We start from the raw sequence: 20,345 nt of genomic DNA, 5'->3' as shown, positions 1-20,345 counted from the left end.
TTTTTGTAAAATTTTAAAAAATGTTTGTATTTTAATGAAGGACTTGTCTACATGTAAGGGTTTTTAGAGTTTCACTCTCCAAACTTGTGATTCCAATAATTTTTTTTAAAAAATCTCAGATACATAAATCTTTTAACAAAAAAAAAATTAACTTACAAAATGAAAAAATTAAAATAAATCTAAACTAATTTCAAATATCATCCTTCAAAAGTGCTCTTCTTGACATGATTTTTTTTAGTTTAACTCTTTTTTTTAAACTTGATAGGACTACATCTTCATCATGTCCAACTTCTTGGAGACAACGATGATCACTTATGATTTTAATTAAGTCAACATTTAGAACCCTCTCCCTCTAGTTCATCATTCATGTGAATAAAATCATATATGATTATTGAGATTTTTCTGATTTTTTTGACCAATCAGTATCAATCACATAAATTTGAATTAAAATTTACTAAATTTCTTATATATATGTATTTTTATTTTATTTTAAAAATAAATTTAATTAATATTAATTTTTAATATTATTCTCAAATATTTAAATAGGTATAATATGATAAAAATATGTTATCTTTTATAAAATTATAATTTCGCGTATAAACATGTTCCTATGTTTAAATGCAAAAATTTAAATTAATTGATGTGAATTCAAGGAATATTCTTTTATATTTTTTGCTATAGTTTTTTTTTACATTTATGATTATATTAGTTTATTTAAATTTAGTAAATGAATATATACTTAATTCATTTGTATTAATTCATTTACAAAATTATTCTGATTTATATTTAAAGTATTTTTTAACGTAAATATTTTTTAGATTATTTCTTAATAAAATTATTAATTTATTAGTATAATTATTATATAAATTTAGATTAGTGAACAAAGGAGATTAGATGTTAGATTTAATTGATGATTTCGGTTTGGCAAGAGATGAAAGGATGGCTAGGGTTTTTACATTCCTTGGTGCCGTCGTTAAATTGCAAATCTGCGAAGGGGAGGAGCCTTGAGGAAATCGAGCGCCGGAACACCTGAATCGTATTCGCTGTCATGGATTGGGCTCTGCAGTGGAACAGGCCACAAGCCCTCTGCATCAAATCGGCCTCCGGAGACTGAACGGTATGCTTACAGGCCATGGACGAGCTCACAACATCAATTTAAGAGGTATTTTAACTGTAAACCGATGGGAGTCAGACATTTTGTGTTGCGTGAGGATATCGACAATCCCACAGACCGTGCGGCCTCTCCGATTCGTGGTCAGGCTTCCCCTCAGGATGGAGATCCATTGAAGACGTTGTATCTTCAAGGGTGGGAGAAGCGGATTGACTGTTTTACACTCGGGGAAGGAGACAAACTGGCTTCTTTCAAGGACCTTCACGATCCCGTCAGGAATGCGAAGACCCTCGTTGCGGATTATGGAGAGAGCGCGATTGGGAGAGTGGCGCCTGTGGATTCTGGGTTTTGGTGGATTATTCTTCTCAGAGCATATACAAAGTCTATCGGAGATCATGCGTTGGCTGAGATGTCTGAGATTCAGCGTGGGAGACGGTTGATTCTGAATCTCTGCCTCTCCGAGGGATTCGAATTCAATGCAGAAGAAAAACAAAAAATCCCCAAATATGCTTTACATCCGCCAGATCTGGAAAACAAAACAGCAAAGCGGGGCATGGATAAGGTCCCTGGAACCACTACGGCTGCCTGTGGAAAACTGTTTACAGAAGAAAGAAAGCCCTTTTACGATCCGCCAGATCTGGAGAACAATCATGAAAATCGGGACGTGATTAAGGCTGATTCGCCAGATCTGAATATATTTATCAGATCGGTAGAAGGCAGACACTGTTGTGTACAAATCAAGGAAGGGATGGATGTTCTGCAGTTAAAAATGCAGATCCAGATCATACTGGGAACTCCGACAGCATACCAAAACCTCTTATTTTCAGGAATCTGCATGCAGGACCAACACACTCTCCAGCACTACGGAGTTGTTAAAGATTCAACCATCATCCTCAATCTGAGACTCCGAGGCGGATGCAAGGGAACCAGCTCAAAAAATACAGGCTCCTTCCGCGATGCAGTCAAAGGAAAGGAACCTCTGCAACACAGACCAGCACCCACACCAGAGCTTCCAGGACCCTATATTGTGGAACAGAAGCCAAAATCACCTATGCTTACTGTATCATTGCCAGAGGTAACAGATCTATACACAAATTTAATTCATGATGTTGTTATATGCAGATTTAACAGTTATTGGCCCAAAGCTGATGCACTGCATCAATGGGTTTATACATCATGGACATCCAAATATGAAATATATCTATGCCCTAAGGGATTCTTCATAGTCAGATTTAGCACAGAGCTGGAGCGAGACAATATCATTAATCAGGGGCCTTGGTTTTGGGGCAATGCTGGTCTCTTTATCACCCCCTGGTTCCCGGACTTTGACGCCAATACCATGGTAGTTTCGATGATGCCAGTTTGGGTAAGGCTACACAACCTCCCACTTCATTTCTGGCATCGAAAATATTTAACATCCATTGGGAATTCCTTAGGAAAACACCTCAAAATAGATGAAGACAGAGCTAACCGGAGAATTTTCACATATGCCAGAATATGTGTAGAGGTGGATCTAAGTCAAGGACTCCCAGATCACATCACATTGAATTTCAATAATTCACTGTGGACGCAACAACTTGACTACGAGAACACGACTTTCAGATGTCGCGGCTGCTTGCAGATAGGGCACCTTCAATATGCATGCCCATTGTCTAGTAAGGAGCCTAAAGAGAATAAGAAACAACAGAAAAAACCAAAAGGTTGGCAGCATACTGAACCACTGGAGGAGGAGGCACTGAACACGGAACCCACAGACGTACAAAGGAGACAGGAAAAAATGCAGGAAGAGAACACCGAGGGGCCCAAATTGGAGCCAAATAGCTTGATACGGCAGCAAGAATTACAGCTGGAAATAAGCGGTGCCAAACGAGCACATAGCTCTGAAGGATCAGACTCGGATAAAGAACAACCAGGGTACACAGAGGACAACCAACTTGCCATAATTGTCCCTACTACCAACACAGGAGTCTAGCGTAAAGTGGAGAAGAAAAAAGGAAGGAAAATATAGGCCTGTTAACAAAACTTTTAATCATTTCTGTTGTATTCCTGTCATTACAGGAACAGTTTTTTGCTACTTTGTGTTTGCTGCCTGTCATTACAGGAACAACCATATGCATATGCTTTAAGCATCTACAAAATGTAATTTTATCAATATGAATAAAATTACGATTTTTTCTTACGGGAAAAAAATTATTATATAAATTATATAATTTTTGAACTTTTATATAATTTATTTAATATAAATATAAATTTGAATAATTAATATTAATTTATATTTACTTTAAACTATGGTTATATTTTTAAAATTCATGGACATTTATTTTTAATATATATATTTTTAATAATTTATTTTAAAATATAAGAGTTATATATTAATTAAGAGTTATTAATTTTTTGGAAGTTTTTTTAGTAGGTTTTTCTGGTATAATTTCTCTAAAATTTGGTAGGAATTTATTGAAATCACAAGTGTGATAGTTAATCCCTGCACAATTAAAATGCCCTAAAAATTTTGCACAATGCTAAATTCATATATAATTAAAAAACCACTTTAAATAACGCATCAAAATTTCACCCAGATCCAAAAAAATGAAGCTAAAAACAATTCTTATTACTTCACACAATTTTTTAAATTTAAAATCAATTACTTAATATATCCTTAAATTTGCTTTCAAAATGCGTTTGTATCTATAAAGTATTCCACTCTTTAAAATTTTCAAAATAAATATATTTTTCTAAATTAATTTGTGTAACTGTTATATTGAACAGTATAACTGACGTCTCCCTCATATCGGAGGCTTACCTGATTACATCTCCTTCCACATAGCCGGGGATTAACTGATAACCTCTCTGTGCCGAGGAAATCTCAGAGCTGGCAGTGCAATAAAATAAAAAACAGGAGAGAGCCTACTCGGGACAGAGAGAGATCGTGTGTTATCGCTTAATATGTCTGAGCTCAATGAGCAGGAGAAACCTGCCACCCACGAGAGTTTGAGATCTTTGCTTTTCAATGAGGAACGTGATTTCTTGATCCGAAACGATGGACAAAGGGTATGATTGTTATGCTTTGATATGTACACTCATTTCATTAACTTTTGTCTAAAATTCCGCTCTTGTTTTGAAACCATGGTAATGTGCAGGTCAAAGTTGAAGAACTGGAAGGAAAACATGTGGCTCTGTATTTTGCCGATCGTTTTCATGCATCCAGGGATTTCACCCCCGTTTTGGCCAAAATTTATAAGAAGTTATTGGAGAAGGGGGACTTCGAGATTGTGTTCGTTTTTACTGATTTCATTCATTGTGTTGAGTGTGAGTGTGAAAGTGATGATGATGAGGGTAATGATGACGACGGTGATAATGACGATGACATTGAGGATCGATGGGAATTGTCAGGTAAAAATACAAGAAAAAAACTTAATCAGGCTTTCGGGGAATCTCACCACACCATGCCATGGCTTGCCATGCCATTCTCAGATGAGAATACTAGGAAAAAGCTTAAGCAGGACTTTCAGGTGAATCATATTCCCAGCCTTGTCGTTCTGGATAAAGATGGCAAAATTATAACCCCTTATGGCGTGGAGGTTTTTGAAGAATTCGGTGTCGAGGGCTATCCATTCACTGCAGAGAAGATTGATGAGGCGAGGGCCAAAGTGAAGGCCTTTCGGGATGCACAAACTCTAGAATCCCTTCTGGTGTCTGATGACCGAGATTTTGTCATTGGCCATGGAGAAAGAAAGGTGGGGTTTTTCCCTTTTAATTTGACTGTGTAAGAAAGGTGTCTGTTTTCGCATCTTTGTCTGTGTTTTCTTTTGCATGGAATTCTGATTAGGACATTTTATGAGAGTTTTTCATTAGAATAATTTTTATTTTATTTTATCGATGGAAAAAATTTAAATGCATTCTAATTTAAATCAACTCAGGAGCCGGGTGTGGAGGATATGTGGTGGGAGAAACTGTAAAGTTGTTAAAAGAATTAAATGTATTTTACGAATATGATATTATATTATTTGATGTATTGGGTGACGTGGTCTGTGGAGGAGGTTTTGCCTCTCCATTGAACTATGCAGAAATAAAACAAGCAATAATGTAAATTTAACCAAAAGTTCAACTATTTATTATTATTATTTAATTTAAATTCACATGTAAATATATCAATGTAAATATATCAATTTGGTGTATCAGATTTTTTGGGACAATGGAGGCACTTAGTGCAGTGATTTGACTTGCGATTTTATTTATTTAATGGTTAAGCGGTTAAGTCTAAAAAAATATAATACTATATACTCTTAACTATTAAACCCATTAAAATTATATAAATAAAAATGAAAAATTTTATGAATAAAAATGAAAGCATCCAATTGGCATTTTCAATTTGATAAATGCATTGGATTGGCCTTTTCAGTTTGATAATAGAACATGTATGTCTTCTTTTCAGTTTGATAATCGAACATGTATGTCTTAAACCTAATGAATACATATTCTGAATTGGGTGATTGAGTCTTAAGCAATAATTGCTTCCTGTAAGGATTTAGGAAAAGTAGGTGCACAGATTCTATTTATGGACTCAGTGTCAATTTGGGTATTTGTCAACAGGTTCCGGTAGCGGAGCTTCTGGGGAAGACTGTAGTGCTTTATTTCTCGGTCAACGGCCCTAACGACTGCTATAATTTTACTTCATATCTTCTGGAGTTTTACGATGAACTTCGGGAAAGAGGGGAAACCATTGAGATTGTGTTCTTGTCGGATGATGAAAAGGAAATAGACTTTCAAAAGCATTATAAGAGGATGCCCTGGCTGGCTTTGCCATTTGGAGACAAGACTATAAAGAAATTGTTTCGCTACTTCCGACTTCCGTTTATCCCAAACGTGGTCATTGTACATCCAGATGGGAAATTACATTGGGAATTGCCCGAAAGTGCATATTTTTACATAACAGGACATGGAACCCAGTATTACCCGTTTACAAAAGAGCGGCTGGATGAGAGTAAAGCGGCTGAAGCGAAGGAAAAAGCCAGACGAGAATCACAGACACTGGAGTCACTCTTGGTTTCTGATGAGCGTGACTTTGTGATCAAGCATGGAGGTACCCAGGTGAGTTATTGAGATCTGATTTCTACTTTCAATGTTCTATGCCATGATTCATGTATTCACACAAAAAAAAATTCTATTTCTACAAAACACATGGGAATTGTATATACAAATGGTCGAGCAAAATCTCTCATTGTGCTTAGAATATTAAGCACAATGGTCGAGCAGAACCTGTCTGAATCGATGGGCTCAGGGGCTATCCCGATTCCATCCTCCCTTTTCTTTTGTTGGCAAATTGGATGAAGTGCATTCGTTCATTGGAACTTACTTTTCCGAACATACAATCACATCTACAAGGAACAGAACCACACCTTGGATATACTTTTGAAAAAAGGAATTTAAGGTTATGGAGTCCTTTAATGAGATAGAGGAATTGTCCCGACGGCCAAAAGTGGTCAGAATCTGGACAAAAATATTTCAATTTTTTTTTATAGAAACAGTGTTTGAATCTGTTTTTGATGGTGGAAATGGATTCAGCACCATCAAAAAGGTCTAGGACACCTAAATTTTTTTGAATTTTAACAACTATAACTTGGAAGTTATTAAGGAATTTAGACTTCTGTGATCCATAACATTGTTTAGATAATCTTCGGCAAAATCACATAACCAATCTTATGTCGACGCGTTTGTGGTTCATCATTAGGTCTAAATTAGCCGTTGGCAATATAGCCGTTTGAGTCTCTGCACACTCTATTTATTCAAGCTAAGCCGGATTGGTTCTTCAACTTGTCCTGACGATGAACCACACACTGGTTGGTTCGAAACGCCTCGACAAAAGATTGGTTATGTGATTTTGCCGAAGATTATCTAAACAACTATAACTTGGATTTACAAAAATCGTCGCTGGATTTTTATTTAAATATAACCAGAATTTCCATAACTTACTGAGCAATTCCTCCGACTAGTTAGACTACCGCAGAAGTTATTCACTATGCTGCCTTCCATCATGACTTCAAGATTGATTCAAGCAGTATATTCGCTGCTTAGATGCTACTCACTTTGTTTTGTTCTTCAGATTTTGAAAACATCTGTATTTTTGTTCCTATTTTCCACATTTTTAGTTTCTCTACACTGAATTATATGGGCAGAAGGATTAGCATTTTGATAAGATAAGCAATTTTGTTTAAGGCTTATATTTGCAGAATTTTGATATGATGCAAGATTTACATGTATACACTTGGGACAGCGTGAACTGTTTCTTTCTTCTGAAAAGAAAATCCCTTATTGTGCTTCCTCATTTAGTTTGGGCTTGTGAATCTTCATAATGAGGGCAAGTGGACAGGACGAGTTGCATGTCCTGGGTGATATTTAACAGCTTTGAAGCTCCTTAGGTTTAGAACTCATGGTCTTCTTTGTTTTATTAGGTGCTATCCCAGGTTAATGTGCTACTGCTTCTCGGTTCCCCACCAAAGAAAAAATATACATAATACTCATTGCGCTCTTATCAAACTGGATACAGAATCATAGACTCTCATTCAGAGAGAATCAGCAATAAGATTGGTTGATTTTTTCCTTTTCAGAGAACATTTCATCTTTCCATTAAAAAAGAGACAACACATATTTTATATCTTTCAGTTTTACTTGTAAATATTCATTTCTTTATGATAATCTAGGACTTTCGTTTTTTTTTATTTATAATTTTTCAGAACTGTTCAGATGTTGTCACATTTAATTGTTTTTTGGTTCATTATATAACAAAAACAAACCCTTATATATAGATATGTCTATATATTTAGACTCTTTCTTGGTTTTAGGATAGTCTCTTAAGAATAGTTTAAAAAAACCTTTATATATAGATCTGTTTACCCATTCAGATTCTTTCTTCCTGATTTTGGATAGTCTAACTCTTATATATAGATCTGTCTACATATTCAGACTTGTTCTTAGTCTTTAATAGTCTCCTACAAATAATTAATGCTACCACCAAAACATTTATATATAGATCTGTTTACATATTCAGACTCCTTCTCGATTTTGGATAGTCTAACTCTTATATATAGATCTACCTACATATTCAGACTTCTTCTGAATCTTTAATGTAATAAATCCGCCGTAAGCAGTCGGCAGTATTGAGATGAAGCTAAACAAATATTCATAATTTAGGGTGTGCAGTTTACAAATTAACTTGCTAAATGCCGTTAAAAGTATAAAGTACTTTTGATTGGTTGATTTGTTCAAACAATTATAAAATACATTTTCATATAGGAGGCTCTATATCTGGGCAACAAATACGATTTGCCTCCTTAATAGGCATTAAATTAAAAATTAAAATATTTTTGATCCGTTAATTTATTCAAAAAATTATAAAATATTTTTTTATATAAAAAGTTTTTCATCTTCGCAATAAATATGTGGCTTGATATGGGTATTAAATAAGCAAATATGGTATATAGTTATTATTAGATTCGGGATGTACTCACCATTAGATTTTGAGTTATTAAAATCCAATAAAATTTAACAATAGGCATATTGGATAGTATTAAATTGGCCTATTAATGGATATGGGTATTAAATAAGAAAGGATTGTATATAGTCATTATTGGATTTTGGATATGCTTATCATTAGATTTTAACAACTAGTTATCAAAATCAAACAAAATGTAACAATAAACATATTGGATATGGGTATTAAATAAGCAAGGACTGTATATAGTCATCATTGGATTTTGGATATGCCTACCATTAGACTTTGACAGGGTAGTTATCAAAATCAAATAAAATCTAACAATAGGCATATTGGATATGGGTATTAAATAGGCAAGGATTGTATATAGTCATCATTGGATTTTGGATATGCCCACCATTAGACTTTGACACGTTAGTGTTCAAAATCAAATAAAATCTAACAATAGGCATATTGGATATGAGTATTAAATAAAATCTAACAATAGGCATATTGGATATGGGTATTAAATAAGCATGGATAGTCATCATTCGATTTTGGATATTCTTACCATTAGACTTTGACAAGCTAGTTATCAAAATCCAATAAAATCTAACAATAGGCATATTGGATATTGGTATTAAATAAGCAGGGATTGTGTATAGTCATCATTGGATTTTGGATATGCCCACCATTAGACTTTGTCAAGCTCAGTATCAAAATCCAATAAAATTTAACAATAGGCATATTGGATATGGGTATTAAATAAGCAGAGATTGTATATATTCATCATTGGATTTTGGAAATGCCCACCATTAGACTTTGATAGGCTCATTATCGAAATCCAATAAAATCTAACAATAGGCATATATAGTTATCATTGGATTTTCGATATGACCACCATTAGTCTTTGTATATATTCATCATTGGATTTTGGATATGCCCACCATTAGACTTTGATAGGCTCATTATCAAAATCCAATAAAATCTAACAATAGGCATATATAGTTATCATTGGATTTTCGATATGACCACCATTAGTCTTTGACAGCCTCATTATCAAAATCCAATAAAATCTAACAATAGTCATATTGGATATGGGTATTAAATAAGCAGGGATTGTATATAGTCATGATCATTGGATTTTGAATATGCCCAACATTAGACTTTGACAGGCTAGTTATCAAAATCCAATAAAATCTAACAATATGCATATTGGATATGGGTATTAAATAAGCAGGGATTGTATATAGTCATCATTGGATTTTGGATATGCCCACCATTAGACTTTAACATGCTAATTATCAAAATCCAATAAAATCTAACAATATATATGTGCCATATGAATAGATATGGGTATTAAATAAGAAGGGATTGTATATAGTCATCATTGGATTTTGGATATGCTCACGATTAGACTTTGATAGGTTCGTTATCAATATCCAATAAAATCTAACAATAGGCATATTAAATAAGCAGGAATTGTATATAGTCATCATTGGATTTTGGATATGCTCACCATTAGACTTTGACAGGTTAGTTATCAAAATCCAATAAAATCTAACAATAGGCATATATAGCCCGGTTCATTTAATGTATACAAGGATTGTATATAGTCATCATTGGACTTTGGATATGCCCACCATTAGATTAGTTATCAAAATCTAATAAAATCTAACAATTGGCATATATACCCTGTTTCATTCAATGTCTGTCAATGGATATGTATACAAGGATTATATATAGTGATCATTGGAATTTGGATATGCCCACTATTAGATTTTGACAGGCTAGTTATCAAAATCCAATAAAATCTAACAATAATCATATATAGCCAGACTCATTTAATGCCCATTAACAAGCTATTTAGTTTCAAGACTACATCTATCTATCAGGATTTAAATTTAAGTTGTCTTTAATGCCTGTCAATAAATATAAATACAGGGATTGTATACAGTCATCATTAGATTTTGGACATGCCGACCATTAAATTTTGAGAAGCGAGTTATTAAAATCCAATAGAATCTAACCATAAACATATATAGCCAGCTCATTTAATGCCATTGAGAAGCTATTTAATTTCAACACTATGTCTATCCGGGTTTAAATTTGGGTTATCTTCATGGCGGAGTCCTGTTATACTGTTATCAACCACTAAACAACAACTCAATAGGGAATATACTTCTGATCATTAATCTAGTGGATGATGCTGATCATTTATACGTTGTGATTCTTGTAACAGGTCCCCGTAGCTCAGCTTGTGGGCAAAACAGTTGGTCTGTATTTCTGTACCCTTTCGGACTCCTGTTGCCAAGGTTATATGACTGCAAAGATTGCAAATGTATACAAGGAAATCAAGGAAAGAGGAGAAGCTTTTGAGATTGTTTTCATCTCCGGTGACAAAGATCAAGAGGCTTTTGAAGACCACTACAAGAGCATGCCATGGTTGGCTCTCCCATTTGGTGATAAAACCAGTCGGCATCTCGAGCAGATTTTCGGTCGAAGAAACTTTTCCTTGATTGTGATTGGTCCAGATGGGAAAACTCTGAGAGATGAAGCCCAACATCCTCTGCTTACCTATGGAGCCATGGCATTTCCCTTCAGTGACCCTCATATTGAAAGGGCGGTGGAAGAGCTGGCTCAGACATCACCCAAGGAGATATATTCCCGCGTGTATAACTGGGAGGGTCCCCTTGTATTGACACGGATTCCTCAATTTAGCTGCGAGCATTGCTACGACCGTGGCTTTGGGTGGTGCTATAGTGGTCCTTACGAAGGGTTCAATGTCGAATATCATCTGACTTGTGCTTTGGAGTTTCAAACAGAGGGCGGACACGAACACGGGTATGGTGAGACGGAAACGGAAACGGAGACGGAATCGGAATCGGAAGAAGGGGTGGAGGAGGAGAAGGGACAGAAGACCGATGGTGAGATTGATGCGGCATGAGATATCTGTAATGGAGATGTTTGTTACAAGGCTGAAAAGTAATGATGATAAAAGGTGGCTCATTAACATATCATATGTCCCGCGGTCTTCGATTTACTGGGCAGACCGTGAGATAGCAGGACATTGTTAAGTGAAAGTCCTCTGTCATGGTAAAAATAAATTGAATACTTCATGATCTAAATTCAATGTGCATTCTAGTTGACTTTAAAGAACATATAATTTTGGAGTTTACCTTTACCAGTGTAATTTATGAAAGTGTTTTTATGTATTTCTGAGTATGGATATGTCAGACGAATGAAAATACCCTCAGTTTGTGCAGTGGCAAAATATGATTGTTTTATTATTCACACTTTGGAGTTTACCTTTACCAGTGTAATTTATGAAAGTGTTTTTATGTTTTTCTGGGTATGGATATGTCAGACGAATGAAAATACCCTCAGTTTGTGCAGTGGAAAAATATGATTGTTTTATTATTCACACTTATATAAGAAATTAAAAATTAATATAAGAAATTAGAAAATAATTTTACATGGTTCATAGTTGTCTAGAGAGGTGTTTTTACAGTGGAATATATAATTTTTATTTAATTAATAAAATTATAAATAATTATTTAAGGGAAATAATCATAATATTTATATTTTATTAAAATGAATTTAAATAATAATGATTAAGAATTTTAAACATTAATAATTTATATTCATAACTAATGAAATTTTAAATTTAATCCATAATCACATAAAATTTAAATAATAATAGTTAATATTGATAATCATTAGAATTTTATATTTAAATTTAAACACGGACTTTATATTCTTTGCATATATTCTTCGGTGAAAGAGTTAAAAACATACTCTATATATTATTCGCATAAAATTTAAATAATAATAGTTAATATTGATAATCATTAGAATTTTATATTTAAATTTAAACACGTACCTTTATATTCTTCGCATATATTCTTCGGTGAAATTTATATTCTTCGCATATATTCTTCGGTGAAATATATTCTTCGCATAAAATTTAAATAATAATAGTTAATATTGATAATCATTAGAATTTTATATTTAAATTTAAACACGTACTCGGTGAAATTCTTCGCATATATTCTTCGGTGAAATATATTCTTCGCATAAAATTTAAATAATAATAGTTAATATTGATAATCATTAGAATTTTATATTTAAATTTAAACATGTACCTTCTTCGGTGAAAGAGTTAAAAACATACTCTATATACTTTATATTCTTCGCATACTCTCGGCGAGAGAGTTCTGAGGCTCGGTGAAATAATCTATATATTCTTCGCAAATACTCTATATATTCTTCGCATAAAGAGTTAAACACATACTTTATATATTCTTCGGTGGTGAAAGAGTTAAACACATACTTTATATATTTTTGGGTGGTGGTGAAAGAGTTAAACACATACTTTATATATTCTTTGGTGAATTCTGAGGCTCGGTGAAAGAGTTAAACACATACTTTATTAAACACATACTTTATATATTCTTCGGTGAATTCTGAGGCTCGGTGAAAGAGTTAAACACATACTTTATATATTCTTAAACACATACTTTATATATTCTTCGGTGAGCTCGGTGAAAGAGTTAAACACATACTTTATATATTCTTCGCATATATTCTTCGGTGAAAGAGTTAAAAACATACTCTATATATTTTTAGGCTTGGTGAAAGAGTTAAAAACATACTCTATATATTCTTCGGTGAAAGAGAAAGAGTTAAAGTGTTCAGGCTCGGTGAAAGAGAAAGAATTAGAAACATACTCTATATATTATTGGCATATATTCTTACTCTATATATTCATCGCATATATTCTTCGGTGAAAGAGTTCTGAGGCTCGGTGAAAAAGTTAAACACGTACTCTATATATACTTCGGTGAATTACTCTATATATTCTTCGCATAGAGTTCTGAGGCTCGGTGAAAAGGAAGTTAAACACGTACTCTATATATACTTCGGTGAAAGAGTTCCGAGGCTCGGTGAAAGACTTTATATATTCTTCTCATATATTCTTCAGTGAAAGAGTTCTAGGCTCAGTGAAAGAATTAAAAATGTACTCTATATATTCTTCGCATATATTCGAATTAAAAACATACTCTATATATTCTTCGCATATATTTTTCAGTCTTTACCAAAGATTACCAAGGGTAGACAGGCGATCTGTAGTCAGGTTTGCCAGTGGGCACGGGCGATTTGCAGTTAGTTACCAAAAATTAGGGTATATTTTTCAGTCTTTACCAAAGATTACCAAGGGTAGACAGGCGATCTGTAGTCAGGTTTGCCGGTGGGCACGGGCGATTTGCAGTTAGTTACCAAAAATTAGGGTAGACGGGCGATCTGCAGTCAGGTTTGCTGATATCAGGTGCACACATTCCTTATATTTTTCTTTTTCTAATACATATTTGCTCATATAATTTAATTTCAAGTATGAATATTTCACCACAGTTACCAAAGATTACCAAGGGAAGACCTAGCACAGTTACTCTACAAGGCCTTTATGAGTATATAGAGTCTTTAGAGAAACGTAGAGAAGAAAGAGAAGACAAGCTACAAAAAGAGTTAGAAGCCATGCTGGAAAATGAATTTGCATCTCTTGAAGACACGATCCAAAAACAAATAGAAAATAAAATAGAACTACTGGAGAATAAAATGGAGGCAATGGAGACTAGACTGCAGGTTATAGAAAAACAAAACCAAGATATTAACCAACCATCCCAGCAAAGAGATGTTGATACTTTAGAGAGTATTAAAATGAAAGACATGATTAAAGAACTAGAAGAAAAAGTTAATAGCGGCCTCACCCTAAATAATGTGGTAGATAAGTTAGATATCAAACCAATTAAAGATGAAATGAAAAAATTAATAGAATTAGACCACAAACGTAACAAAAGGGTCTTAAACCTTATAATATTCGGTTTAAAAGAGGAAGTAGATGAGGATACTTTAGCCTTAGCCCAGACAGAACTACATAATAGATTACAAATTGAAACAGTGTGTCTCACAGAAGCAACAAGGTTGGGGAAATTAACCGAGAATAAAGGAAGACTAATCCGCATAAAGGTGAGCTCCACTGATCATAAACACGACATACTTAGTAAAACCTCAAGTCTAAAAGGAACGGGAATTTTCATAAATGAAGATCTCATTCCAGAAGATCAAGTAGAATTAAGAAAGGAGGTTCAAAAGGTAAAAGAAGCTAGAAAGGAAGGAAAATGGGAAATAATCAGAAATAGAAAAGCCTTTATTCGAGATAGAAACCAAAAAGATAGTAATCAATAGCAATTAAACATGCTCTGAAACCTTTCTTGGAATTGTCGGGGCTTCCCATGGAACAAAGGCCCCATGCTAAGTTGGATTTCAAATGATGTTGATATTATTTTTCTTGTTGAAACTTGGGAGCACGAAGAATCTAAGGTCCCTAACATAGATGGCTTTATGCTATGGTCTACCTGGAACAAGTGATCCTCCCGTAGAGGCATTGGGGGAATAACTTGCTACATTAAGAAGAACATCTCCCCCCATGTTAGGATTTATCTTGTTGTGTTCTTCATGATGATTCCTTGTTGTTAACAAAAGTTTTGAATTCATTGGATATGTACTCTCCTCCTCCGCCTAACTTAAGGACTTTTAAAGGCTCTCCACTCTATTTTCTGCTTCTACTTTGAATTATTTGAACCTTGAGAATGTATCTGATTTATTTTTCACAAAATAGGCCCATATCTTCTTGCTATAACCATTAATGAAGGTTAGAAAATAAATAATTCCACCAATGGATTGTGCCTGCATTGGACCACATATATTTGTATGGACTAGCTTTAAAGGCTGTTTTTCTATAGAGGAAGATGTCAAAAATCTCTCTCTTTTATGCTTTGCTAGAACAAAAAATTCGCAATTACAATATTTTTCATTCATAATAGGGAGACCAACAACCATTGAGTGTTTCTGAAGTAGACTTAGTCTCTTGAATTGGAGGTGGCCATACTTAGAATTCCATAGTTGAAACTCATATATTCTTGACACATTGTGGAAAAAAGACTGGGAAAGATTTCAACTTCGAAGAGTCAAAGGAAACATCCTATTCTTGGTTTTTTCAACCTTTGCTATTAGTCTCCTATTTGGAGGTTTATCATAGATATATCATGTGTACCCTTGGAATATTACATCATAACCTTGTTCCATAAACTGACCTACACTTATGAGGTTATGCTTCAAATTTGGAACATAATAATGGTTAGGTACATATTTATGCTGATTTTGTTTGGTAAGAACAAGTACAATACCTTTTTATTCATCTTTAAAACATGAACGATCTCCAAGAGTAATTTCTAACATTATGGAAGCATCAATATAAAAAGAAAAATTTTGTTACCTGTCATATGATTGTGGCAGCCACTGTCCAACAACCAAAGGTAATTTCTATGAGCATCTTCAGAAAGATGGCAAGAAAGAAACATTATCTCATAGGATTCTCCTTCATTATTGGAGAGATGGAAACGACCTCTTATAGCAATAACATTGAACATTAGATTTGCTCCATGTTCTGCTTCTTTGTGTTTGGTTTTGTGGAGGTATCCATTGCTCTGTTGCATAATGATGTTCTGATCTACCTCACTTTTTGTCACCTCTATATCATCTTCCTTTTCTTTTACCAAGAGAGAGTTGTTCTTTGAAAGTTTGTTCCACGGAATATTCTACCTAGTTGAGTCATGTTTCATGTGCGAAAAGTGATCCAATCAATTGTTCTAATGAGAAAGTTGTAAAATATTTAAATTACATAATGGATGTTACCTCCACGTCATATTTCTTGGGAAGGATTTGAAGGACTTTTCAACAATTTTCCGATCTGTAATGGTTTCACCAATGAGTTTGACCTAATTGATTATTCCCATGACTCTAGTCATGAAGTGGTCCACATTCTATGTGCGAGTCATCTTTGAGGTTTTGAACTGATCTTTCAACGTTTGTAATCTAATAGTCTTCATTGTGTCATTACCTTGATATGTAGTTTTGAAAATATTCCAAGCATCTTTTGCTTTTGATGTGTCTGATATCTTGTCAAAGATAGAGTCATCCACTGAGTTTTGTACCCATGCTTCTTGGGTCGGCTCTACATAGGCATTTTAAAGTGTATCCCAATACTATTTGGCTTGCAAAAATGCCTTCATTCTTAAACACCAAAACTCATATTTTTTGGCAAACAGAGTCGAGGTTTGTGACAAGGTGCTAGGAAAAGCCATTTTTTTAAATGTAAATGTGTATGCTTTTTTATTATCTTCTTAAAAAAAAGTGTTTTGAATCAAACACCACCTCCTTTCTAAAAGAACTTCCTATTTTTAATAAAATAAGATCTCCCTCTTCTTTTAAAGGACCCTTTATTTTCACTTTTAAACCAAAATGTCCCTTTTTTAAAAATCCAAAAAAAAAAAAAAATACTATAATCTCCCTTTACACTTTGAAAATCCCGTTTTTCTTAAAATAAGAAAGTCCTTTAAAAAAAAGGAAAATCTCTTAGTCGTGAACCTTTTTAAAAAAAAATATACGATGCACCCTTGAAAAAATTTGATGATACGTTTTTCAATTTGTTTGACTTCTCATATAATGAGTTTAACCTCTCATGTCAAATGACTTTGTTTATCTCATAGTGAAGTGAGTTAAAAAACAACTTACGACACCTTTGAAATATCATTTTTTTTTAACTTTTGTTTCCTCATTTGCGCAGTTTTGAACACAGGTTCGCGGGCAATTTTGCGCCCCTTTTGACTTGACATGGTGCATCAATCCCAAACTATGAGAAATTTCATAAGTTTACTAAAAATTTGCGCACCTTCTTCTCGGCTAAGATGCGAAAGTGATGCACTAGATTCTCTTGATAGGTGTACAATTGACGCATTTCTTTTTCTTCACAAGTGCGGAATTTAAGTTGCTTTCGTTTTTTTCTGTCAAACTCCTCGGCCTCTTGTCCCCGACTTCTAACGACACACTGATCTCTCGAAACTCTTATGCGGCCTAAATATATGATAGCATGACAAAAAGTGTAAAAAGTATTTCTCTTTTCAATATTCAAAATAGTGAAATAAATTATATTCAAAACATAAACAATAAATGACATGAGTAAAAATCGACTAAACTAAAGTAAAATCAAATTATTCATGGTACCTAGAAAAAAAAATCAAATATGATGAAACCTATCCGAAAATGAAATTAGTGTCTCAACATAGCCGAAAATGAAATTAGTATCTCAACAGGCACATCTATTTCCTTGAGATCATTTGATCTCTACTATATCATGTGATCCCGATGTTGTAGGTTCAGACGAAACCTCTCATAGGATGCAAATTTCTCCCGGACAACAAAATAATCATAAAGATGTAAAAGTTTCACCAGAGCTGAGGCCAGTTTTCGGAAAAAATATTTATTGGGATCAGTTAGTTGGTCAACTCTGGTCAGAAGGTGGGAAATAACGAAATTGAAGGGGTCCCAAATGCTAGAGTGGATAAGTCGGACATGGACGCCACTTCTCTCCTGCCAGCCAAAGGTGAGCATACTGCTATACGAGTGGTATAATGGTATTGTATAGATTTCTTAGAAAATTAGGATGCCCAATGAATCTTACAGGCCCACTGTGTTAATGACAGAAGCTTCTTAAATCTTAGCCACTGGTTTGTGTGTTTCAACCCCCTCTCGTCAACTCCTCGAAGACGGCTAATGTGGGTTAAGCTTCCAAGGTTTCCATTAAAATTATGGACCTATAAGGTGCTGGAGGCCATTGGTAATACACATAAGTAATTAATATGGACAAAATGGTGCAAGCTCTAAGATAATTTTCTAAAGACAAATGTCCAGGTGCCATAGCTGGAGAGTGGAGATTTTTATCCCCTTTAAAGACATTATAGGAATGGATCTATTGTGGACGGTGGAGAAAACCAAGATTAAGAAAAGGGTTTGTGGTGGCATAAATGTAGCCTTTATTACACTCATACCAAAAACTTCAACTCTTAAGTCCTTTAAGGATTTCATATCCATTTCAGTCTGTAACCTAATGTATAAGTTGAACTCGGAAGTTATTGCTAATAGGTTGAAGTGGTGTCTCTCAAATCAAATATGTTTTGGTTTCCTAAAAAACAAAAATATACATGAAGCGATTGTGACAACTCAAGGAGTTGTTCATACTATAAAGAAATGAAACTAGCTTCATCTTCACCAGGCATATGATAGTGTTGACATGAATTTCTTAAGACTGATTTTACATTAGGGTCGGCTCTCGGTATGGGTTGTGGAAGGGACCATGGTTTGCATACAGTCTGTAACTATGTTGTTCTGATTAATGGGACATCGTCCGTTTTTTTCCATGCACACAAAGGCCTCAGACAAGGGTGTTCACTCTGGGCATTGTTCTTCCTACTAGTTATTGAATGTATAAGCGCACGAATATTAGACGATAAGAGTTCTGGTATTTTCAAGGGAATTCAGATCACAAGAAAGGTGTTTGTTACACATTTAATATTTATATATGATTTATGTTTTCGACGGATTTCGTTTGAACAAAGGACACCTCTGCTAAATATTATCTCGTCTTTTGAAGAGGCCTCTGGATTTAACATGAATTCCACCAAATGTGGAGTTATATATGTTTTTTATTATCTGGAATGTATCTCGATGATTGGGGAGTTGTTAGGAGTTAAAATCCTTCCTTTGGAGATGGATTTTAGGTATGTGGGATTCAAGATTAAACCCAATAGGTATCTACTGACTAATTGGCGGTGGCTTCTAGAAAGATTCAAATCTAGAGTAAATACGTGGATTCATAGGTGGTTGTCTCTGGGTGGAATATTGGTGCTAGTCCAATCTATTCTACAACATGTGCCAGTGTACTATATGAACCTTTACAAAATCCTAAAGGCAACTATTCGACGTATTGACTCAATCATTGTTAATTTTATATGGGTTGGTTCGACTGGACGCAGGAAGACCCGCTTAGTCAGTTTGGATAAGATTGCCAACATGACCTTTGTGGGAGGATGGGGCATAAAGATAACTGAGGTTATTGGGTGGGCGACGTTGTCAAATGGTTTCTAGAAGGTACTAATTAGAACCAGCACACGGCACGAAATTATCATGGATAAATATCTGAAGGGAATGTGACCTATGGTGTGGTTAAGACGGTTCCATTTCCACGAAAAAGGATCGTATATATGGAATAGTATAATGGTGAAAATGCATTGGACTATTAGAATTTTCAAATGGTTTGTTGGATCGGGTTCGAAAACCCGACCGACATAGATCCAGTATATGGTATGAGAACGTATATTTTGTCAAGTGGTATGAGTTTATTAGAGATTATATTAAGTTTGACTTGTAGTTTGAGAAACCATAACCCAAAGTCAAAATCACTGGGGATCATACCCGGACAAGGCCCCCCACCAGTCTGTGCTATTTTTCTCCCCACGGAATTTTGAACTAGTGACCTTCACATCATGAACTAAATCTATTCTACAACCCATAAGCATAAATTATTATTATTTAAATAAATATAATTGTTAAAGCCAAAATATTATTATTTTTTTTTGTTTTAATTTAGAATTCTGTGATCCATAATGAATTAAGAAAAGTTTTTCAATAGAAATCACATAAATGAAATTTTCCGCTGACATGTTTCCAACCAACTAGTGTGGTTCATTAGTGGGACTAGATGAAGATGCAGACCATGAAATGTAGGGACCATAATTTCAAGTAACGACTATTTTTGAAAAATAATATTTAAATTATGATATTAATTTATTAAAAACAAATATTATTAAT

General features: G+C 34.2%; 1 protein-coding gene across 1 annotated transcript; it reads left to right on the top strand.

Annotated features, from left to right (window-relative positions):
- Window positions 1-4,054: 4,054 nt before the first annotated feature.
- Window positions 4,055-11,526, top strand: LOC149177258 (putative nucleoredoxin 1). The gene is made up of 5 exons (XM_089421703.1): window positions 4,055-4,159; window positions 4,249-4,410; window positions 4,531-4,845; window positions 5,702-6,199; window positions 10,822-11,526. The coding sequence occupies exons 1-5, from the start codon at window positions 4,055-4,057 to the stop codon at window positions 11,524-11,526; spliced, it is 1,785 nt and encodes a 594-aa protein (XP_089277829.1).
- Window positions 11,527-20,345: the final 8,819 nt, after the last annotated feature.

The sequence above is a fragment of the Pinus tabuliformis genome, chromosome 4_1 (assembly GCF_031772625.1).
Source record: "Pinus tabuliformis cultivar Carrire ecotype Pingquan chromosome 4_1, CPIR1, whole genome shotgun sequence".
In the NCBI taxonomy this organism is placed as follows: domain Eukaryota; kingdom Viridiplantae; phylum Streptophyta; class Pinopsida; order Pinales; family Pinaceae; genus Pinus; species Pinus tabuliformis.
Note: the sequence above shows the minus strand (reverse complement) of the source record. Positions and strands in the feature narration are given on the sequence as shown.